General features: G+C 40.7%; 2 protein-coding genes across 3 annotated transcripts in view; one reads left to right on the forward strand and one right to left on the reverse strand.

Moving 5' to 3' along the window:
• PPP2CB (protein phosphatase 2 catalytic subunit beta) overlaps positions 1-4549 on the forward strand; it is a 31655-nt gene extending 27106 nt beyond the window's left edge. The window contains exon 7 of the mRNA XM_079909407.1: positions 2923-4549. Within this exon, the coding sequence (XP_079765533.1) occupies positions 2923-2995 (73 nt within the window). The 3' untranslated portion in view covers positions 2996-4549. The remainder of the gene's footprint in view (positions 1-2922) is intronic.
• UBXN8 (UBX domain protein 8) overlaps positions 1-24950 on the reverse strand; it is a 44309-nt gene that overhangs the window by 1472 nt on the left and 17887 nt on the right. The window contains exons 7-11 of one of the 2 annotated variants that reach the window (XM_079909408.1): positions 21011-21085; positions 15670-18188; positions 15190-15396; positions 3946-4058; positions 1417-1478 (exon numbers count right to left, since the gene is read on the reverse strand). In XM_079909408.1, the coding sequence (XP_079765534.1) occupies positions 18021-18188; positions 21011-21085 (243 nt within the window). In that variant the 3' untranslated portion in view covers positions 1417-1478; positions 3946-4058; positions 15190-15396; positions 15670-18020. The remainder of the gene's footprint in view (positions 1-1416; positions 1479-3945; positions 4059-15189; positions 15397-15669; positions 18189-21010; positions 21086-24950) is intronic. The other variant, XM_079909409.1, reaches the window with a different exon arrangement.

Genomic DNA, 24950 nt, shown 5'->3' on the forward strand with positions numbered 1-24950 from the left:
CAGATGGTAACTTGAATTAAAGCAAGAATATGAAGAAAATACAAATGAGAAGGTTATTTAACAAAATCTATAAATATACACTCACTCTCCTTCTCTCTCAGCTTCTTCAGGGTCATGAGAGTATATAAAATAGTAATTATATTAAAAAGTGTATATAATAATTTTGGGGGTTTGTAACATATACTGTGTATAACAGCAATACCAAAAACGGGGAATGGAAATGGAAAGGAGCTATATGCTATCTAGGAGTAAATACCTCTTAAATCACTAGAATTTATAAATCTGAAGTAGAATTTCATAAGTTGTGTATTCTGAGTTCCAGAGCAACCACTAAAAAAGAAAAATAATGGTAAAGTTATTAAAGGAATTTAAATACTATGTTAGAAAATAATATTTTACTAAAAAGAAAGCAGTTAAAGCAGGAACCAATAAACAAAGAAAGGCATATTTAAAAAAAGAAAAGAAAATGGCAGGTATAAATCCAGTCATATCAATAACACTGAATGAGTCATCAACACAATGCAATCAAAGGGCAGAAATTATCAAGTTGGTGTTTTTGTTTTTAAATATCTAGCTTTATAATGTCTACAGGAAACATAATTTAGATTCAAAAACAAAAATAGGTTAAAAATAAAATGGTGAGAAAAGATACATCATGCAAATAGTAACCATAAAAGTGCTGGACTGGATATACTAATACCAGACCAAACAGATTTCAAACCAAAAACTGTTACTAGAAATAAAGAAGAACACTTCACAATGATAAAGAGTCAGACTATTAGGAAAATATATCATAAACGTATGCACTTAACAGTGGAGCCCTAGAATATACGGAGCAGAAATGAACAGAATTGAAGGAAGAAACAAATAGTTGGAGACTTTATTATGCCACCTGCAATAACAGAACTAGACAGAAGATCAGCAAGGAAATAGAAGACTTGAAAAACACTACAGCTTTACCTAACATCTGCAGAACACTCCACCAGGCAGTAGCAGAACACAGTTTTCTCAAACGCACATGGAACATTCTCCAACACTGACCATGTGCTTGGCTATAAACCCTACGCCTTAGAACATTTAAGATGGGAGTCATACAAAGTATGTTCTCCAGACACTGTGGGATGAAATCAGAAATCAATAACAAAAGAAAAACTGGAAAATATACAAATAGGTACAAACTAAGACACTCCTAAATAACCTTTGCGGGGCGGGGGGGGTGAAAGAAGAAATCACCAGGGAAATGAGAAGATACTTTGAGATGAGTGAAAATGAAAACACAGTGTACCAAAACCTGTGGGATACAGTGAAAGCAGTGTTTGCAGGGAAATTTATAGCTGTAAATGCCTGTATTAAAAGTCAGATAGAATTAGAAGTTGACAATATATAACCCAGAAGAGGGCTCTCACCAGAACTCACCCATGCTGGCACCCTGATCTCCAACTTCCAGCCTCCATAACCTAACTGTACACCTTAAGGACCTAGAAAAAGAAGAGCAAACTAAACTCAGTGCAAGCATATGGAAGGAAATAAAATTAGCAGTAGAAATAAAATGAAATAGTACAAAAACCGTAGAGAAAACCAACGGAACCAAAAGTTGTTTCTTTTTGACAAAATTGAAAAGCCTTAACTAGACTGGCCAAGAAAAAAAAAGAGTGAAGACTCACATTACCAAAATCCCCACAAGCCTTACTGAAAGAAGAAGAATTGTGAGGGAATACAATAACTATATGGCAACAAATTAGGTAACTTGGATAAACTGGACAAATTCATAGAAAGACAAAAAGGAAAACTACCAAAACTGACTCAGAAAATCTGAATAAACCTATAACAAATGAAGAAATTAAATTAATAATTTTAAGACTCCCTACAAAGAAAAGCCCAGGCCCAGTTGGCTTCACTGGTGAATTGACCAAATGTTTAAAAAGGAATTAACACCAGTCCTTCACAAAGACCTACAAAAAGAAGAGGAGGGATTACTTCCCAACCAATTCTTGAAAGATTGTATTACCCTAATACCAAAATCAAAGACATTTTAAGAAAACTACAGACCAATACTCTTTATGTGTATAGACACAAAAATCTGCAACAAAATATTAACCAAATCCATAAGTATATAAAAAGAATTATACATGGACCAAGTGGGATTTAGCCTAGGAATGCAAAGTTGGTTCAAAATATGAAAATCAGTTCTTGTAATAAACCATATTAATAAAGGACAAAAACCACATGATCTCATTAAGGCCAGAAAAAGTATTTGTCAAAATCCAGCACCGTTTCACAATAAAAGTATAGTTGACCCTTGAACAACATGGGTTTGAACTATGTGAGTCCACTTGTGTGTGGATTTTTTTTTTTTAGTACTCTATAAACACTACAGCACTACAGGGGCTTTGGAACCACAGGTAGGGAGGAACCGCGTATACAGAGGGCTTGGCTTTAAGTTATACTCGGATTTTTAACTGCAGAGGGCTGGGACCCCAACCCCGTGTGGTTGAAGGGTCAGCTGTACTCAACCAGTCAAAGAAGGGAACTTTCTCATCCTGGTAAATGTCATCTACAGAAACCCCACAGCTAATTACATCATTCTTAATAGTGAAAGACTGAATGCTTTTCCTCTAAAATCTAAAACAAGCATGTCTGCTCTCTTTACTTCTATTCAACTGATAGTGATACTACAAACCGTTTATGCCAAACATGAACCAGACATCCTGTCTGCCTAAATGTTCACCGTAGCTCTGTGAGATAGTTTTATGAAAGAGAACACCTGCAGTGACCTACCCAGGGTCACTCCAGTCATAAAGAACACAGAAAAGGTGGGAGACGAGGACTGCTCTTTCTACCTCGGTGTCTTGTTCTTTATTGATTGGTTTGCCTGCAGCGTCAAATCCTTTAACCATGTGCTTTCTTTTTTGCCATTTATAGCCTTCAGTTTGACCCAGCACCTCGTCGTGGAGAGCCTCACGTGACCCGGCGCACCCCAGACTACTTTCTGTAAATTCCTCCAGGGAAAACCTGCCTTTGTATGTGGAAGTATACCTGGCTTTTTAAAATATATATATTTAGAAACAAAAGAAAAAAAAGCAACAGTAATCTGTGTGTTTCTGTAACAAATTGGGATCTGTCTCGGCATTAAACCATATCATGGACCAAACTGTGCCACACTGATGATGAGCATTTAGCACAACTTGAGACTGAGATTAGTTCAACGCTATGTTCTAGATCGGTCGGTCTTAACAGTTTGCCTGCTGTGTTTGTAGTAACCGCTTTCCTTGGGGCTGTTCAAGCAAAAGAGGTAACTAACTCCATCTCCGTTTGCACTTACTTGGAGATTTTAGTTAGAGTGTTTAACTGGCATGGATTAATAGGGCTGGATTTTTATTTTTAAGAAAAATTCACAAGCTAGCTTCCACTTAATTCATTACCGTGTATTTTATTGAAATGTATAATTAACTGAAAAAAAGATTCTTGGGAGTACGTTGTCATAACATTTAAAGAGATTGCCCTTCCTTTAAACTAAATTACTATTTTATGTTGATCTGCATATTTCTGTATATTTGTCATGACAGTGCTTGCATTCTGTTTGGTGTACTGAGCAAATAAACTTTCCATTTTAAACAAAAACATGTTGATTTACTGTGGTACACTTTAAATGAAAGTTTTACTCTTTTGTAACTTCGTATGAGATCTCTTGACCTGTAATAAACAGTTGTGTTGAGGTACTTTAAATGTAGTGTTCTTTGTTTAGGACTTAATTTCAGAAGAAAAAAATTTTTAAGAATACCTGATGACTCTTAGGCCACGGAAGACATTCTTATTTCTAAACATCATTTCATTAGGTAATTTGTATTATTCACATTTTAAACTATGGATGATATGCTAAAAACTGTAGGATATCAAACGACTGGGTAGAATCTTTTAAAAACCAAAATGTTATTTTATCTTTACCTTTTGATGTAGAAATGAGAATAAATTAACCTCCACATAAAGTTTAGTACAAGTCGTAGTGCTGTTTAAATGTACAGCGTGAATTCCGGATGGCAGAAGGGAACATGCGGAGTCTGCAGGGGGGAGATGATGGAAGACACAGAGGAAAACTAAACTCTTTTGTCTTTATATAAGAAAACAAGAAGGTAAAAATAGGTATAAACATCTCAAAATTATAATCAACGTAAATGAACTGTATTCTCTAGTTAGAAGACAAAGGGTAAGAGTTGGTTTTTTAGAAAATCCAGCTATATACCTGATTACAAGACACACACCAGATGCCAAGTGACTTGGATAGGTTGAAATTAGAAGATGGGATAGACCAAGAAAAGATACTAAAAGGAAAACTGGAGTAGCTATATAAATATTAAAATAGACTGAGACAAAATTTAAGAGCCTAGAACCAATACAAATAGTTATCTCATAATTCTAAACCTGAATGCATATACCAAAATAGCCTCAAATATGTTAAAAACAAAAAGCCTGACAAATGCAGAGAAAGCTTGACAAGTTTTCATTACAGTGGCAGATTTCAACTCTCTTCTCTGTTATTATAAAGTAAAATACAAAAACTGGAAGATTTGAACAACACATTTGAATAAGATTGATATAATAAACATATACATCTCTGTATCCTAACGGAATACACATTCTTGTCAAGTTTATATGGAACGTTTATAACAATTGGCAATTATTAGGCCATAAAGCAAGTCTCAAAAACTTTCAAAAAATTGACATTGTCTATGGTGCAATTAATTTAGAGGTTAATAGCAAAAATATTATTTATAGAAATACCTATATATTTTGAAACTTCAAAAATAAGGGTCAAAGAGGAAGTAAAGGAAATTTAAACTTCCATAAAACAGAATTTAGAAAAACTGGTTATGAAAATACATATAAAATTATGTGGATAAAATAGAATAACCAAAACAATTTTGAAAAACAAGAACAAAGAGCACGTTCACTTCCCTGTCAAAATTTAAGTTTCATAAAAGTACAGTTTTCAAGACAGTGTAGTATAGGACTTCCCTGGTGGCACAGTGGTTAAGAATCCACCTGCCAATGGAGGGGACACAGGTTCGATCCCTGGTCCGGGAAGATCCCACGTGCCATGGAGTAACTAAGCCCATGTGCTACAAGTGCTGAGCCTGTGCTCTAGAGCCCATGAGCCACAACTGCTGAAGCCCACACACCTAGAGCCTGTGCTTCTCAACAAGAGAAGCCACCACAATGAGAAGCCCACGCATTGCAACGAAGAGTAGCCCCTGCTCACCACAACTAGAGAAAGCTTGCACGCAGCAACAAAGACCCAACACAGCCAAAATGTAAGGATGGACATAGAGATCAATGAACAGAATTGAAAGTCCAGAAATAAATCCTTACATTTATAGTCAAATAATTTTCAGCAAAAATAGCTAGGCAATTCATTAAGGGAAGGATTGTTCAACAAATGGTGTTAGGAAAATTGTTATATGCAAATGCAAAAGGATGAACTTAGATGCTTACCTCCCATCATACAAAAAAATTCACTAAAAATGGATCAAACTTTAACAAGAAAATACAGAACCTCTTTGACAACGTGGGTTAAGCAGAGATTTCTTAAATAACACCAAAAGAATGGTACACAAAAATTTTAAGTTGATAAACTGGACCGTGAGAGAATTCAAAACTTTTGTGCTTCAAATGACAGAATTAAATGAAAAGACATACACTGAAAGAAAATATTTGCATCACACATCTGATAAAAGACTTGTATCCAGATTTTAAAAGAATTCTTACCACTCAATAAGACAATCAGAACATGGGCAGAAGATGTGAAAAGACATTTCAGCAAAGAAGATATGCAAATAGTTAATAAATACATGAAAAGATCAACATCATTAGTCATTAGGGAAATGTAAACTAAAAACACAATTGAGATATCACTTCACACCCATTAGAAAGGGTATAATAAATAAGCCTTTCTTATTTATGAACAAATAACAAATATTGGTGAGAATGTGGAAAAGTTGGAGCCCTCCCACATTGCTATTGATAAATGTAAAATGGTGCAGCCACTTTGGGAAACTTGACAGCTTCTTAAATGTAAAGTAACTATGACCCAGCAATTCCACTCATTCATAGCTACCCACGTATATGGTTAAAATACATGTTCAGGGCTTCCCTGGTGGCGCAGTGGTTGAGTCCACCTGCCGATGCAGGGGACACGGGTTCGTGCCCCGGTCCGGGAAGATCCCACATGCCACGGAGTGGCTGGGCCCGTGAGCCATGGCCGCTGAGCCTGCACATCCAGAGCCTGTGCTCCACAATGGGAGAGGCCACAACGGTGAGAGGCCCACGTACCGCAAAAAAAAAAAAAAAAGTTCCTACAAAGACATACATGCAAATGTTCACAGCAACATTAATTATAATAGCTGAAAGCTGGAAACATTCTAAATGTCCATCAACTGTTCAAGTGGATAGACAAAAATGTTATACAATAGTAAACCAGCATTAATAAAAAGTAGTGAACTGAAACATAATACAACATGGATGAACTTCAAAACACGCTAATGAAAGAAGCCAGACATGACAAACTACACATATTCCATTTCTATGAGATGCCCAGAAAAGGCAAATTTATGGAGAAAGAAGGAGATTAGCCCCTGGGACTTCCCTGGTGGTCCAGTGGTTTAGACTCCACGCTCCCAATGTAGGGGGCCCAGGTCGATCCCTGGTCAAAGAACTAGATCCCCAATGCCACAACTAAAAGATCCTGCATGAGGCAACTAAAGACCTGGCGCAGCTAGCTGAATGAATGAATGAATGAATGTCGTTGCCTGGCCAGTGGGAATGGGAATTAACTGTAAATGGGCATGAGGGTTCTTGTTAGAATGATGAAAATGTTCTAAAACTGGTTTATGGTCATGATTGCGCCTTTTGGTAAATTTACCAAAAATCTTTACCCTTGAAATGGGAATATTTCATATGTAAAATATACCTCAATGAAGCTGTTTACAGAAACAAAACTTGTGCAGTGCAAGCAAACCAGGCTTTACAGGGAAGTTTATAACTAAATGCTTGTATTGTAACAGAGGAAAAGCTGAAAATTGAGCTAAGTGTTTACTATTCCATAAAAGTTAAAAGGTTAAGAGCAAATATCGAAAGAAAAGATTCAAAAGAAAATATCAACAGAACCAAAGTTGGTACTTGAAAAGATTAATAAAATGAAGGAAAACATTCAGGGGCACAAACAAAAGCACGAATTTGCAGAATAAAAGAGAAGTGATTAAAAAGTCTAGAGGGTACTATGAATAATACTTGCCAATAAATTTGAAAACTGAGCAAAAAAGAAGTACTGAGCAAATTACTAGGGTATTTTGACCTTATCAAACTGACTCAAGAATAAATGGAGGGGGGCTTCCCTGGTGGTGCAGTGGTTGAGAACCCGCCTGCCAATGCAGGGGACACGGGTTCGAGCCCTGCCTGGGAGGATCCCACATGCCGTGGAGCAGCTGAGCCCGTGTGCCACGGCTGCTGGGCCTGCGCTCTGGAGCCCGCGAGCCACAACTACTGAGCCCACGTGCCACAACTACTGAAGCCCACGTGCCTGGAGCCCGTGCTCCGCAACAAGGGAGGCCACCACAGTGAGAAGCCCGCACACCACAACAAAGAGTAGCCCCTGCTCGCCGCAACTGGAGAAGGCCTGCACGCAGCAATGAAGACCCAACGCAACCATAAATAAATAAATAAATAAAAAATACACTTAAAAAAATTTTTAAAATAAATAAATGGAGGGCTTCCCTGGTGGCACAGTGGTTAAGAATCTGCCTGCCAATGCAGGGGACACGGGTTCGTGCCCCGGTCTGGGAAGATCCCACATGCCGCCGAGCGGCTGGGCCCGTGAGCCATGGCCGCTGAGCCTGCATGTCTGGAGCCTGTGCTCCGCAACGGGAGAGGCCACAACAGTGAGAGGCCTGTGTACTGCAAAAAAACAAAAACAAAAAATCTTGCCATCTAACCGTATTTCATTTAATTAATTAATTTATTTATTTTTGCGGGTTTTTTGTCTCTGGGGTCCTACCAACCTCAACACTTGGAATCCTACACATGTTGGAACCAGGAGAAACCTTAAAAATCATGTAGCTATTGCCTTCCTCCCACCTTTTCCAGAAGGGTTGATCGTGGTCCAGTTTTCATGTATTTGCCAACAATTTCAATCTTACGTCTCCAGCCACAATTTCTCCTCTGAACTCCAGACCTAGTTAGCTGCTTCTGCAGCCCCTCATCCTGGATGCCCCATGGTACCTGAATCTGAACATGTCCAGAACTGGGCTCAGCACCTCCCCGACCTGGTCCTCCTCCAGGCTCCCCTGACCTGCGTGAAGAACATCACCACCACCCCCTGCTGCCAGGGCCACAATTTTGGGAGGCCCTTTGCCACCTCCTATGGCATCCCACCGCCAATCAAACATCAAGGTTACTAGTTTCTTCTGCCTAAATCACAAAATCTCTCCAAGTCCCCTCTGCCTCCTTAAGTTTAAATGTCCCATGGCTCTCAATGGACCCCTGCAAAAGAATCCTCATTAAATCCCCCAAATCTGTTCTTTCCTTGTTCCAATCCATGTTCCCTGAAGCCAGAATGCCTTTAAAAAATGCTACTTTCTCATTTAACTCCTTTGTTGATAGGCTTCCAACAGCTCTACTTTAAAAAAAATTAGTATTATTATTATTATAGTTAACTTATTGAAAATTTATTACATCCTAGGACCTGTTCTAAGGACTTTATACATAGTAACTCAGTTAATCCTCACAACTCTAAATATCCCCATTATACAGATGAGGAAACTGAGGCTTAGAGAAGCACCTATCTAAGGCTTTTGCATCAGCTCTTTCCCCATTCTTGACTCTTTGATCTGGATGACTGCTATTCAAACTTCAGATGGATACCTTGGGGAGCATTCTAGGACCTCCCTCACGAGGTCAGGCCCTCCTATGACACACATCCCAGTTTGTAATTATATATTGTTTTGGTGGTGGAGGATCACTGGATTGATGTCTGCCACCCCAATCGGCTTTAAATTCTATGTTTTACTCTTCGCTGTGTCCACAGTATTCGACATGTAACAAACTCTTGCTCAGTATTTGTGAAATGGATGGATGAAAAGGGTTTTCAATCAGAGGGGGAATGTGGTCAGATGTGCTTTAGAAGGATTTCTCTAATGTGAAAGTTTGGAGGTGGTGAGACCCAGTCGCTGCCAGCCACTGGATTCAGGAGTGAAGAGGGTTGTCTGGAGGAGGGGAATGGCCACGGGGATGGAGAGCAGACGGTGAACCTGGGGAGGGTTTAGGAGGAAGATAGGGCAGGCCCTGATAATTAAATGGATGGAGGAGAGGACAAGGGAGGGGTCAAGAGTGACTCCCACGTTTCTGGCTTAGACACCTGGTACCTTGACTCCAGGGGGGGAGCACCTGGGAGGAACGAGGCAGGGGGGGTTGGCAGAGCAGGTGGTCCCTAGACCAAGTCAACAGAAACATGGAAAAGTTCTCAAAATCTTTGTGCCCAAACTCTATCTAGCTCGGTCCTGTGTACTTGTCCAGTCTCACCCCAGACTCAGGGCACGTAGCCCACAGCTCCTCTCCCAAGCTCCACTCTTTCTCCTCGCAGGGGGCCTTTGAGACCCAGCTTCAAGAACATCTCCTCTGGGATCCCTCCCCAGTCCCTCCACCCCTTCCTGAGATTAACATGTTCTCTGCTGTTTCCGGGATTCACTGTATCAGAAATGTTTCTCTGCCTATCTCTCCTATTTGATTTTAAAATGCTGTTGTAAAACATGATACCATTCTATTTTAATTTCTAATTGTTTACTGATAATAAATAAAAATAAAAGTGATTTTTAAAGTATCGTCCTTGTATCCAGTAGCCATATTAAAGACACTTTTTTTTTTTTTTTTGCGGTACGCAGGCCTCTCACTGTTGTGGCCTCTCCTGTTGCGGAGCACAGGCTGCAGACGTGCAGGCTCAGCGGCCATGGCTCACGGGCCCAGCCGCTCCACGGCGTGTTTCCCGGACCGGGGCATGAACCCGTGTCCCCTGCATCGGCAGGCAGATTCTCAACCACTGCGCCACCAGGGAAGCCCAAGACACTTAATTCTTATACTTAGAAATTACTTTGGATTTTTTTAAATTACAAAATCATGTTGTCTGTGAATACAAAACTCTTTACTTCCTTCCTAATCTTTGTGACTTTTCTTACAAGTTTCATCATTGTATTAGGTAAGACAACCAATATTTCATATTAGCTGTAGGTTTTTTTGGGGAGGTGTTTATCCATTACCACTGTTCTTTTAGGGCTACATACAGTTGGGTGCTATTCTTTAAATCCAATTTAGGGACTTCCCTCGTGGTCCAGTGGGTAAGACTCCACGCTCCCAATGCAGGGGGCCTGGGTTCAATCCCTGGTCAGGGAACTAGATTCCACGTGCATGCCACAACTAAGAGTTCGCATGCCTCAACTAAAGATCCTGCATGCCGCAACTAAGACCCGGGGCAGCCAAAATAAATAAATAAATAAATATTTTAAAAAATAAATCCAATTTAACACTCTGTCTTTAACTGGGGGTATTTAGACTATTTACAATTAATGTGATTATCAATACAGTTAAGTCTATCATCTTGCTCTTTGTTTTCTATTTGTCCCATACATTTTTTTTCTTAATTCTTCTGGATTAATTAAATATTTTGTATTCCATTTATCTTTTTAGTGGCTTATTAGCTTACTGTTTTGTCACTCTAAGTGGTAGCTTTAGGATTTGTGGTATACCTTTAACTTAACACAGTCTATCTTCAATAATATATCACGCCACATACCGTATAAGAACCTTATAATATTTCTGTTTATCCCTGCCCAAACTTTGTGCTATTGTCATACATGTTGCTTTTGCACATATTAAAAATCACAGGGACTTCCCTGGCGGTCCAGTGGTTAAGACTCCACGCTTCCAATGCAGGGGGCACAGGTTTGATCCCTGGTCGGGGAACTAAGACCCCACATGTGGTGCAGTGCTGTGTGGTGCTGGGGGGGGAATGGGGGGAAGAGAGACCAAAAAAATTTTTTTTAATGAGAAATAAAAATCACATAGAACGTTACTGCTTTTGTTTAAACAGTAGATTATTATTTAAAGGGATATAAATAATAAAAATCTTTAAGAATTTTATGTATTTAGTCATTTAAATATAGACTATTTCCAGGGCTCCTCACGCCTTTGTTTAGATTCCTATTTCACTCTGGTATAATTATTCTTCTGCCTTAAAGATTTACTTGTAGTGCAAGTCTGCTGGTGATGAATTCCTTCAGCTTTTGTATGTCTTAAAAAATATTTCTCCTGCCTGACAGCCTTTTTGGATGTCCAATGCTGCACCTGGCAACTGAAATCTGATTTTTCTTTCTTTTCTTTTTCTGCCAAAATGTTTTTTTTTTTTTGGCCATGCCACATGGCTTGTGGGCTCTTAGTTCCACATCCAGGGATTGAACCCGGGCCCACGGCAGTGAGAGCACCGAGTTCTAACCACTGGACTGCCAGGGCATTCCCTCATGATTCAATTTTTGAAAGATATTTTCACTAGGTATAGAATTCAGTGTCACTCACAGTCTCAGAGCCTCAGGCCTATGGAGGCCTCAGATTCCACTAACGGCGGGCTGGCTGCGGTTACCTTGTGCTCAGGGCAGGGGCTGGGTGTTAGGCTTCCTGTGTCCCCCTCAGCTTTCCATGGTCCCCACATACCTGTATCAGAGAGAGGGTCCTCCTCCATGCTCTGACCCCGCTCCCGGTTGTAGACAGCTGTTGTTTGTGGCTGGGTGCTAAACTCGTGGTAGGAGCAGGTGACACGCCGTTTGTTCCAATTCGGCCTCAAATCTCAGGCAGGCCCTTTGTACTTTGGCTTCAGGGGTGAGGTTTTCTTGGCATTCCTGTTCCTCCTACCTGTGGCGTCCAAACTCGGGCTGATAACTGTGGTGGGTCTGGGGTGCTTGTTCTCTGCGCCACCCGTAGCAGGACAGCCATCATCTGGTATCTGTATCTGCCCCTCCCCCAGCAGCAGAGACTTTCTGCTTCTACCCTTCCCCCAGCAGCAACAAGTCTTCGCCTGCGTCCTGGAAGAGGAAGGTGGGTTTTGCTTTTACTGTTTCTCTAGAAACAGTAAATCTTTGCCAGTGTCCTGTGGCCACAGTACCTGGTGTACCACCCCCAGCACCTTAAGACTTCGGCTCTGCGGGGGAGAAGGATCCCGGGAAGCTAGTGGGGCTTTGAGCTTGTTCCTGCACAGGCACCAATCACCTCCTCGTTTGCACGGAGGTCGGCAGTGCTCTCTCTCCTTCTGGCGGACACCTGGTGAAGGCGGAGGGAGGGCGAACAGCTTTCAGGTGAGTGGGAACCGCCTCTGCGTCTGAGCACTGGCTTCACGGCACATGACCTGTGCACTCACAAACAGCCCACGCTTAGAAGGTCCTTGCGTCTGGTTTCACGCTCTGCTGTCACCATCCTGAAGTCTTCATTTTTGAGCAAGCGTTCTCGTATTTTCATTTCGCGCTAAGACCCACAAATTAAGTAGCCAGTCCTGTTCCAAAGTGATGCAATAGCCCACGCTTAGCTTTTACAAATGTTAAAATCTTAGCTAAATTTTTCTTACCTGCTTATACAGCAGCTACCTTTTCTCCCACTGATGTGAGACAGAAGAGAGTCTGTGTGCCCCGTCTCTCCTCTCAGTGGATTTTCCCTCTTCGGAATTCAGTTTCTGTGTCTACCTCGCAGCCTCAGTCACCTGAGGGCTCAAAAATGTTACGCTTTTGTCTGTCATCCAGCCGTTTCTTGTAGAAACATTTTTTGCAGCTTTCTAAGTGGATTACTTCAGATCCTAAGTGGAAGTCCAGAACTGCTGTATGGTTTAGAACTTGCTGTTTTCAGGATCTCAATTTCAGCTAGCGGAACAATGAACTCATTAAGGCTAGTCTCTTCCCCTACACCCCACTCCCCGCCCCTTTAAAGAGGAATGTCACATTTCTTTAAAAATTTCCTTCAAAAAAAGATGGCTTTATGCTTTTTATTTTCTTTTTTCCCCACAACAAAATACGCCTTAGTGTCACTGTCAATAGTAGAATAGCCTGAAAGGACATTTATAGGTTGTTTCAATAACAGGCATCCATTGTATCATTAAACCCAATTACTCAATTGATCTCCCACATCGGTCCATGACAGTGAGGGAGAAAGTACGACGTGAGGCAGGAACAGAGAGGAGGAGTAATAAAAGTAGGGGAAATTCTCTAAATAAGGATATGTGGCTTGTGTGCTAGAGATAAACAGGTTATAGAATGCACTCCTCACCATGCTGACCGCACACTATTTTTAAATACCCGTGCCAACTACAAATAGGCACTTGTCATCTACCTCTACAAGGATTAAACCATGAGCTGCTGCAGCGGCTGACTTTCAACACCACCTGAAAGGAGTTCAGGGTGGAGAGCAGGAATGAGGCCCTCTGCGCTCTGGGAAAAACTGGCAGAACAGGTCTTCAGAGAGTTAGATATTTTCAGGAGATGATTTTAATGAGCCCAATTCTTGCATCTCCTCGTATCTAGAAAAGCACTGAAATCCCTGATGGTGATGTCTGCTCCTCGTGACAATCTTCTGCCAAAACACGTGCTTCACTGCACGCACCCCGTCACTAAAGTCACGGAGAACACCGACCTCCCCCCGCCTCTCTGCCATTACAGTTTCTCAGAGCTCCCTGAAATGCTGTCTCTCCCTCCTGGGCGATAGTTCTCATTTTGCCCCAAATAAAACTTAACTCACAACTCTCAAACGCGCTTTTTTTTTTTTCAGTCGACACTCAGAATATTCTTTAGTATACTTAAGATGTAGGTCTTCTAAATTTTTCAGTATTACTCCTTCACTGAAGGATATTATTAAAAACAATAATAAACAGGCTAAGCTGAAATAGGATTCAAGTTACTTTTCCCTGGGGCTATTCTTTTAAAAAATCTAAAGCTATTTTACTCATATATCACTTGACGAATTACAAGTCTGTCCCCTTTTTTATCTTAAGCTATTGATGTCTTTAAACATCTTATCGTGGAAAACTATACAAAAGTAGAAATAAGAGTATAAGGTACCTCAATGTACCTTTTACTTAGCTTTAATATTTATTCATCTATATCCCCACATACTGTCCTCTCTCTCACCCAACCACAATACCATCATCCCACCTAGAAAAAATAATTCCTTAATCATGTTTCTAATTTTTCCAACTCATTGCACGAGGACTACAGTATAAAAGAATAGTATTATTAACCAAGAATCTAAAGATTTAAGGCATCTGTAATTTCCCTAAATTCAGAGCAAGAATTAGCTTTTGTCATCAGGGAAACAATTAACCATCTATTTTTAGCCCTTTACCTGTACACATGACGGATAGTGTTTTTTCTTTGTGTTAAAGAAAAACGTATTGCCAGGCAAAGAAATGGCCCTAATGTTTTTGTGTTAGAAATTGGGGAGTGGGGGGCTGGAGGAACCTTTATTCCACAAATTTTAGGACCTATTTGTTAATGACTGAAATTTTAGCTTTTTAAAAGATAACACAGATTTTTTTTTTTTTTTTTTTTTTTTGCGGTACACGGGCCTCTCACTGCTGTGGCCTCTCCCGCTGCGGAGCACAGGCTCTGGACGCGCAGACTCAGCGGCCATGGCCCACGGACCCAGCCGCTCCGCGGCACGTGGGACCCTCCCAGATCAGGGCACGAACCCGTGTGCCCTGAATTGGCAGGCGGACTCTCAACCACTGCGCCACCAGGGAAGCCCAACACAGATCTTTTTAAAATGGCAATAATTCTTTTCTGTAGTCAATACCCTTGGTGGATGTGGATGGACAACTGAAAATAGAGCCTGTGATCAGAACAGGTAAATATGGAAATGTTTGGATTTTTTTTCTTTTGCATTTCTATTTGCATTTGAGTCTATTTCAAAGAAGTCTTTGAAAGGAACCCTGATGAAGAGATATCAACACCTAGAGGAACCAAAGAATCTATCCAGAAAAGTAAAAGTCATTCCTAAGGACGTCTTTATATTGTTGGGGAAAATGCCCTGAATATTTCTTATACTAGTTATTTATTGCCACATGACACATTTCCCCAAAACACTATAGCTTTACACAATGTGTATTACCTCTCCCACCGTTTCTGAGGGTCCGGAATCCAGGAGCAGCTTAGGTCTCTCATTCGGCTGCAGTCAAGGTGTCAGCCAGGCCTGCAGTCTCTGGGTATGATTGGGGCTGGAGGATTCTCTCCAAGCTCACTTGCAGAGCTGTTGGCAGGAGGCTTCCATTGCTTGACAAGGGGTCCTCTCCATCGGGCTGCGAACAGCACGATTCCGTCAGAGTAACTGATGAGACAGAGACAGAGAGAACCAAGAGAGAAGCAGCTGTCCTTTGTAATCTCACCTAAGAAAGGACATATCATTATTTCCGATTAATTCTGTTGCTCCTGTGATCAACCCTGGTACATCGCAGGAGGGAACAGCAGGAAGAACAGCGTAAACACCAGGACACAGGGATCACTGGGGCCATCTGGGAGGCTGGCTCCACAGCCCACCCCCTCCCAAGGGACACAAAAGTCTCAACCCACTACGGCATCAGCTCCAAGTCCAGAATCTTACCTAAATCAGGTCCAGGTGAAGATGGAACTACGGGAGTGTATGCAGCTCGTAAGCCCAGCTCTCAAGCAGCTCCTCCAGATCTGCAGGCCTGTGAATAGACACGTTATTCCCCCTCCCCTTGCCCAGTATAAATGCCGATCAGACAGCATGATTCCTGCTCAGATAGACAGAAGAGGAACGGCACACAGAAGTTACTGGTTGGTGAGCAGTTCTGAAATCCAGCTGGGCAAAGTGTTAGAAATTCCTTGACTAGAACTCAGTCCTCCTGCCAGGAAATGACTTTCCAACGGCTCTTGACTTGGCCTTCGGAGGCCTTGGACTCACCTTCCGAGTCAATCTTTTACTGGACAGGTTTACAACCGAGCCAAGCCGTTTTCTCAGCTTGCTTCCCAGCAGTAGAATTTGCGGGGTCCAAAGGCCTCTCTTCATTTTCACTTCTCTCTTTCAGTCCAAGCTGGCCAGGTTACCGCTGATACATTTTTTTAAACTTTGAATCATCTGTGAGTCTTACTCTGAGGCATCACCTTTGATGTGTCTCAGATCTTAACAAGGGATTTTACATTTACACCCTTGGCTTAATCTTTAGACTGTGCTCTAGATTTAATCTTCACTCTGAAGGCATTTAATTTTGCGTTATTTGGCATCTTGCAAACCAGTGAGCCTGGTTCCTCTTTAAGTCCCTTCTTTAACTTCTCTCTTTGCTCACACGTTTTACTATAAGCAGCAAGAAGAAACCACTGGTATTTTCAATAATCTGGTTGGGAATATATTTAGCTAGATCTCTTAATTCGTTAGCTCCATTTTCCACTTCCCACATAACTGCACAAGCCCCGGTGCTGTTGGCAAGCTTCAGTTCCATGCCACACAGGCCTCTCTCCAGGAGGCTGCCCGCAACATGACTTCTTCCCCCATGTGAGTGACCGGACAGACAGACACCGAGACAGAAGCCACAGTCTTGTATAACCTAATCTCAGAGTGACACACACCATTTCTGTTCACTTTAATTGGCTGCACAGACCAACCCTGGTACAATGAGGGAGAAGAGCACACTAAGATGTGGCAGCCACGGGTCAGGGATCAGCGGGGACCACCTCGGAGCCTGCTATCACATTTCCTAAGTAGCATAATTACTTGGTAATCGGTTTTTCCGAAATGTCTAAAAATATGAGGTCTTTTGTTCTTTTTTTAATCAATGGCACATGAGCATAGAAAAGTCTGGCAGGACCAGCAGAATTGTAATGTCAGTCATGTTTATTTCTGGGTATTGAGATTATGGGTGATTTTATTTTTGTTTCTGTAACTTGGTTTCCCAATGCTTTTATAATTAATTTATAATCAGAATTTTTTTCATCTTTTTCAATGTGGAATATTCCAGAGACAAAAAAAGGTAAAGGTTGAGACAACTTACTATTTTCAAACATTTTCTATGAAGCATTACTAGACACTAGGTATTTCTGAAGGGGAAAAAAGGATATAATCCTTGCTTTTAAGGAATTACGTATTTGGGAAGACAGAAACACAGCTATAATACATGTAATAAATTCTACAGAAAAGGAATAAAGGAGCATTAAATAAAGGGCAACACACAGAGGAGCCAACTTAAACTGACTCCTTAAGACAGATGGGAAAGAGAAAGGGCGTGGCTAGAACAAAGAGCCTTTATACCAGCCTTGGAGTTTGGACTTGGCATTACAGTGCGTGGATGCACCATTACAGGAGTCTAAGCAGGGAAATGAAATGACCAGATATATTTTAAAAACTCACCTACACTGGTTTCATTGTTTTACCTTTAAAAATACTGATCCACCTGGAATGTTGTAAATGTTACACTTCAGTGCAAGACAAAATGAAATAAATCTCAAACATTAGTTAACATTAGTACATACAATGTTTACTATCAAAAAGAACTTTAAAGCCTTAAAAGAGCTTTGACACGCCTTCAAAGTTGAATTTCTAGAATTACAGCAGAAAAAACATTCCGGCCGATAAGACTTTAAAGAGCTTGGCTGAACTGTGAAATGTTCAATGTGGCAAAACAGACGGAAGAGGCAGAAACTGATAAATGGCATCAGCTAGCAAAAATACGAATGAGCGAGCACCTTACTGTATATATTTCTATCTCGTCCTCATTTGGTACACTGTAAGATGGCACACTCCAAAAATTACTATATGCAGAGAGCAGCCCTTTTCTAATCCTTTATGTCCATATAGATCCATGGAGACCAACATTAAAGTGTTTACTGCCTTGAGTGCAATCAAGGTATGGCATGATTTTAATGTGAATCCTTTATTGTTCTGTAAGGTCATGGTATAACTGATTTCATGGAGAACAGGTGGTTCGCATTTCTTAACTAGTTGCTCTGTTCTTTCTCTTCCACGTTGAGTACAGTATCCACAGTTATTCCTACGTCCTGCAGTGACCAGCCTCTCTCCACTTCCAGAGCCCTTCTGGGAAAGGAAGTGGAAAGGCTGTATAGGGATGTGTGGTACCCAATTTTCATCATCCAGTCAAACAAGACCTAAAAGATAAAAAGCTTAGTTATCAAATACTGTACAAAATTGTGTCCCTCTAGATCACCATAATATTTTACGATTCTTTCATTGTTAAACCATGCCCCTAGGAGTCATGAAACAGAACTTTCATACCTTTCAAAGGAACTTTCAAGAGTTTAAAGGAAAAGAGCATGCCATGAATTTTGAGATGTGAATGACCTTTAATACCTGTTGTTTCAGAGAAGGCCTAGGGACTACTGGCACCTACAGACAGCAGAAGCATTTAACAATTAGGAAAGCCCCAACCAAACAGGAATGGAAAGATTATCCAATAAAAAGGTTAAGAACAAAAGGTTAGCATTTGGGAAAAAAGTCATTTAGATTATAATCTAAGCCAACAGTCCACATGGAAATCACCCAGGAACTGTCACAACAGACATGTCCACGTCCCAGAGACTCTGCCTTTTGATAACCCAATATTCAATGGGCCATCCCTATAAACGTATCACATTTCCTTTCATGAAGATTCCCTTAGTAATTGTCCAAATTTCCACTTATTATTGCCTAAAAATAATGCCTGCTAAAGGATGGTTTGTTGCTTTAGGAAGAAAGCTGAATGACAGAATGTTCTCAGAGGATGGTGGTGTATCAATTATAGATAATCCCTGACTTCTACCACCATCCATGTACCTACTGATATTCCATGTAATAAATGTGTATTATGTCATAGAGTGTCATAATTTTCCAATACATGAATATGCCTTCTTTTAACCAATCCTTCCATAAACACTTATACCTTTGACCATTTGTCTTATTTCCAAAGAGTAAGTTCTCATAAATGGAATTACTGGGCCAAAAGATGTATTTTAAAATATATACTGATAAATTATCCCACAGGAAGAGTGGTCTGACTTACATTCACATGAACATTTAATAAGAATCCCTGTTTTCTGCACACACTGCCCCAAACTGGGTACTATTCTTTTTGATCTTTGACAACTTGATAGGTAGAAAACGGTATCCGTTTTAATCTGCATTTTTCTGATTCTAAGTGAGGCCTAACATTCCACTGAGGTATTTTTTTTTTTTTTTGGCTGTGTTTGGTCTTTGTTGCCGCGTGCGGGCTTTCTCTAGTTGTGGTGAGCAGGGGCTACTCTTCGTTGCGATGCGTGGGCTTCTCGTTGCAGTAGCTTCTCTTGTTGCGGAGCACGGGCTCTAGCATGCAAGCTTCAGTAGTTGTGGCACGTGGGCTCAGTAGTTGTGGCACACGGGCTTAGTTGCTCCGCAGCATGTGGGATCTTCCCAGACCAGGGCTCGAACCTGTGTCCCCTGCATTGGCAGGTGGATTCTTAACCACTGCGCCACCAGGGAAGCCCACTAAGGTATTTCTTTTCTTTGATTTGTATAAGCTCCTTATAGAAAAAAATAACTTTTCCAAATTTTTAACTTGATGAACTTTATAGAATTTAAAAATTTTTATGTAGTCAAATCTGTCAGTATTTTCTATTATGGTTTATAGTATTCTTGACATAGAAGGTTAAATGCAACAGTAAGGATAGAAAATTAGTTAAATAATAACAGAAATTTTTAACACACACATAATATGTTCAAATGCACTTAAAAGTAGAAATACACCCAAATATTAGTAATTGGCTTTGGTGCCAGACTGCAGATTAAAATTTCTTTCTACTTTTCTATATTTTTCAAATTATTGCTAGTGAACACAGTATTGTTTTCAAAAGAAAAAAAGAAGTCTGTTAGAACAAAAAGAAACAAGCTTTAAAGAATGACCTGAAAACTACATACAAGCAATGGGGTTTACGTTAATAATCCATCAGGGATAATAAGAACAAAGTTAATACCACCTGCTTCCAAAAGCTTTGAAAGCATCTTACCCACCAAGCTGTGAAAATGTAATTAAAACAAAAAACAAATAAAAAAAAAGAACTGAAAAAAATCTGAATGCAAAAATCACATTCAAGAAGGCTCAGCATACCTAATTCTCCAAATTTCTTCCACGTAGAGTACATATAAATTCCATTTACCAGGACTTCCCTGGTGGCCCTGTGGTTAAGAATCTACCTGCCAATGCAGGAGACACAGGTTTGAGCCCTGGTCCGGGAAGATCCCACATGCTGCAGAGCAACTAAGCCCATGTGCCACAACTACCGAGCCTGCACTCTAGAGCCCACGAGCCACAACTACTGAGCCCATGCACCACAACTACTGAAGCCTGTGCGCTCTAGGGCCCATGCTCCACAACAAGAGAAGCCACCGCAATGAGAAGCCCGTGCACCGCAACAAAGAGTAGCCCCTGCTCGCCGCAAGTAGAGAAAGCCCGCACACAGCAACGAAGACCCAACACAGCCAAAAAATAAATTTAAAAAGAAAAAAAAAATCCCATTTATCCTCACCTGATGGGAGTACAGACAATTGAAAACACCTCCTCCCTGCATGGGAATAAACTATTGCCAAATTCAACACAAATGTGTCTCCAGGGCTTCCCTGGTGGTGCGGTGGTTGAGAATCTGCCTGCTAATGCAGGGGACACGGGTTCGAGCCCTGGTCTGGGAGGATCCCACATGCCGTGGAGCAACTAGGCCCGTGAGCCACAACTACTGAGCCTGCGCATCTGGAGCCTGTGCTCTGCAACAAGAGAGGCCGCGACAGTCAGAGGCCCACGCACTGCGATGAAGAGTGGCCCCCGCTCGCCTCAACTAGAGAAAGCCCTCGCACAGAAACGAAGACCCAACACAGCAAAAATAAATAAATAAATTACTAAACTCCTACCCCCAACATCTTCTTTAAAAAAAAAAAAAAAAATTTCTCCAAATATGATTCTCCTCACCTGTGAACTGCAAGACTTAAAAAACCTTCTCCTCAGGACACGCCCACTTGGACATCGAAGAGCAACAGTCACGACCTGAGGAATAAAAATGTTCAAATGAGAATTTCAACCACTGCTCTTTGCAATTCCAAAACCACTACTCCTACGAAACACCTGTACACAGTTCTAAGAGCTCACATGGAGTTCTGTAGGAATTTAGCTCTGAGAGTTGTACATAAAAATTAAGGTCCAGATAAAATTCACCCTAAACACAGAAATAATTCTTCTAAACCTGAAAAACATCTTCCCACTGATTGAGGAGACTAGTGACAGAGCCTTCCAGAGAGGACACCGAGACGCAAGGCTTCTGTCTGCCAGACAACATCAAGACTGCAGCTGGGCTCTGAAAGTGACCTACCAAACCAAGAAGATCCAGGGCCACCTCAGAGTCTGCAGACAAGACAAACACTAGACTGGAAGGAAACAAAAAGCTACCCTTTTCACTCCAACACTGTAGGCTGTGCTCCATGCCTACAACATATGCGCAAATGAGAGACAAGCCTGGAGCCGGTCCTGGCTGCTGGGGCTGCAGGAGACCCTCCTCCTGGGAGCAGCTTTGTCCATTTTACATGTTGAGTTTCCCCACCATCTTTCCTCTGATAAAAGAGTTAAACAGCTAAAAAGAGCTTGCAACGTGCTAGTATATTAAAGGACACTCTAAGAAGAAAAGAGTGAGAGGGACCAAGAGAGTATCACACTAAGTGGAGTGAGAAAGACAAATACCATACGATATCACTTGTATGTGGAATCTAAATATGATACAAATGAACTTACGAAACAGAAACAGACTCACAGACATAGAAAACAAACTTTATGGTTACCAAAAGGGAAAGCAGGTACGGGGAGGGATAAATTAGGAGTTTGGGATTAGCAGATACAAACTACTCTATATAAAAGAGATAAACAACAAGGTCCTACTGTATAGCACAGGGAACTCTATTCAATATCCTGTGATAGGGCTTCCCTGGTGGCGCAGTGGTTAAGAATCTGCCTGCCAATGCAGGGGACATGGGTTCGATCCCTGGTCCAGGAAGATCCCACATGCCGCAGAGCAGCTGGGCCCGTGTGCCACAGCTGCTGAGCCTGCGCTCTAGAGCCTGCAAGCCACAACTGCTGAAACTCACACGCCTGGAGCCCATGCTATGCAACAAGAGAAGCTGCTGCAATGAGAAGCCTGTGTACCGCAGCAAAGAGTAACCCCCGCTTGCTGCAAAGAGAGAAAGCCCACGCCCAGCAACAAAGACCCAACTCAGCCAAAAATAAATAAATAAAGCCAGAAAAAAAAAATCCTGTGATAAACCATACGGAAAATATGAAAAAGAATACGTGTATATATGTATAACCGACTGACTTTCCTGTACACCAGACACTAACACAACACTGTAAATCAGCTATACTTCAACTTAAAAACAGGAAAAGATGACGATTTAGTTATTAATTCTGATGTTCGTTATTTACCGTTAGGAAACCCTTTACTATGGTCAACATTATCCCAACTGTCTGGGAGTTCTGCTGGCAGCACGGTTTGCAGAAATGGTGGTTTTCTAGCAGCACCCACCACCCTTCAGGAAAGCCATGTTAGCAAATATTTCTATTCAAGTAGGTAAGGTGCTTGACTCATACCCAAATCAGTGCAATCTTTAGCTCTGTCACTACTTCTACTAAAGAAAATTTTATAATAAAACAAAGAAATCACAAACTAACAATCACTGATTAAAAGCCAATTATGCTTATTTTTATAAAACTTAACTTTTACAGAGAGGTTTTGTTCAAACTTTAATGCTCTGATAGGATACTTAAAGCCAAATGCTTTAAGAAAAACTAAGGTTAAAATACAGTGAGTCAGGACTTCCCTGGTGGCACAGTGGTTGAGAGTCTGCCTGCCGATGCAGGGGACACAGGTTCGTGCCCCGGTCCGGGAGGATCCCACATGCTGTGGAGCGGCTGGGCCCGTGAGCCATGGCCACTGAGCCTGCGCATCCGGAGCCTGTGCTCCGCAACGGGAGAGGCCACAGCAGTGAGAGGCCCACATACCACAAAAAAACAAAAAAAAATTTTTTAAAATTAAAAGAAAAATACAGTGAGTTAACATTTTCTATTATGATTAAATACTTAAGAGAAATGAACAATCGTTGTTTGAAACCCAGCTACTGTTCTGTCATTACAATTACTGTGAAAGGTGGGTGTACAATTTCTCCTAAGATTACTGACAGTCTAGTGGACTGGCCTATGAATGGGTAAAAGGCCTGGGACACAGTGTAAATTGGAAAGTAAATCACTGTCCCAAACACAGATTATTAAATGAAATCTAAATGAAAAGTAGCAGCAATAATTAAAATGTAGTTCCCTTTAGAATGAAATAAGATAGCATACAATAATGAAAATAGTTGCTATGGTATTATGGTAACAATATGATGATTTACAAAACTATTTTCAAATTATCTTAAATTCTACACTTATTGTCTTTTCAATTTAAAAGTAGAAGAGTAACATATGGTAACTATTCTATTGTGAATTCTAGATTACCGTGAGTTAATTCTCCCTCTCATTTAAAAAAATCTTACTGTATTATTTTAGAACTCTATGGATAGTTGTAATACGAAATACATAACAGGCACTTAAAAATTCAGGGTATAATGCTTAAGAATTGCATTATGTTTCAGATTCCCCACTCCCTTATCAGAAATTCATGTTAGCCACTAGTTCCCTCATCTATTAGTCTGCTCCTAAGTCCAAGCAGGTTTCCACTATAACAGGAATTTTCTCATATGGCTCATTATTATAGAGCCACAGCTACTACACATACAGAAACACACACACACACACACACACAGACACAGTGAAAACTTCATTCTGTTCTGATAACCTTTAAAATGAATGTTAGTCCCTTCCCGAGCAACAAAGGATTATAAAGATGTCCCTCACAGCCACTATGGAGAACATTATGGAGGTTCCTTAAAAAACTAAAAATAGTGCCCGCTTCAGCAGCACATACACTAAAATTGGAACACTACAGAGAAGAGAAGCATGGCCCCTGCGCAAGGATGACATGCAAATGCATGAAGCGTTCCATATTTTAAAAAAAACTAAAAATAGAATTACCATATGACCCAGCATCCCACTACTGGGCATACACCCACAGAAAACTGTAATTCAAAAAGACACATGCACCCCAATGTTCATTGCAGCACTATTTACAATAGCCAGGTCATGGAAGCAACCTAAATGCCCATAGACAGATGAATGGATAAAGAAGATGTGGTACATATATACAATGGAATATTACTTAGCCATAAAAAGGAAAGAAATTGGGTCACTTGCGGGAACATGGATGCACCTAGAGACTGTCATACGGAGTGAAGTAAGTCAGAAAGAGAAAAATAAATATCGTATAATATCACTTATGTGTGAAATCTAGAAAAATGGTACAGATGAATTGGTTTGCAAGGCAGAAATAGAGACACAGAGAACAAACGTATGGACACCAAGGGGGGAAAGTGGCAGAGGGGTGGGGATGGTGGTGTGATGAATTGGGAGATTGGGATTGACATGTATACACTGATGTGTATAAAATAGGTAACTAATAAGAACCTACTGTATACAAAAATAAAATTCATATATTAAAAAAAAAAGATGTCTCTCAATGGCCTATACGGGAAAAGAATCTAAAAAAGAGTAGATATATGTATAACTGATTCACTTTGCTGTACACCTGAAACTAACACAACATTATAAATCAACTATACTCCAATAGAAATTAAAAAAAAAAAAAGGCCCTCTATGCTGTGGGTGACACCACACATTTAATGGGCCTAACTAATAAGGAAATAGAGAATTTCCTGAAAATTATAACCTCCAGTATTCCTAAAAGTGAAATTATTCTTTTACATATGGACTCATG

The sequence above is a fragment of the Stenella coeruleoalba genome, assembly GCF_951394435.1.
Source record: "Stenella coeruleoalba genome assembly, chromosome: 21".
Classification (NCBI taxonomy): Eukaryota; Metazoa; Chordata; class Mammalia; order Artiodactyla; family Delphinidae; genus Stenella; species Stenella coeruleoalba.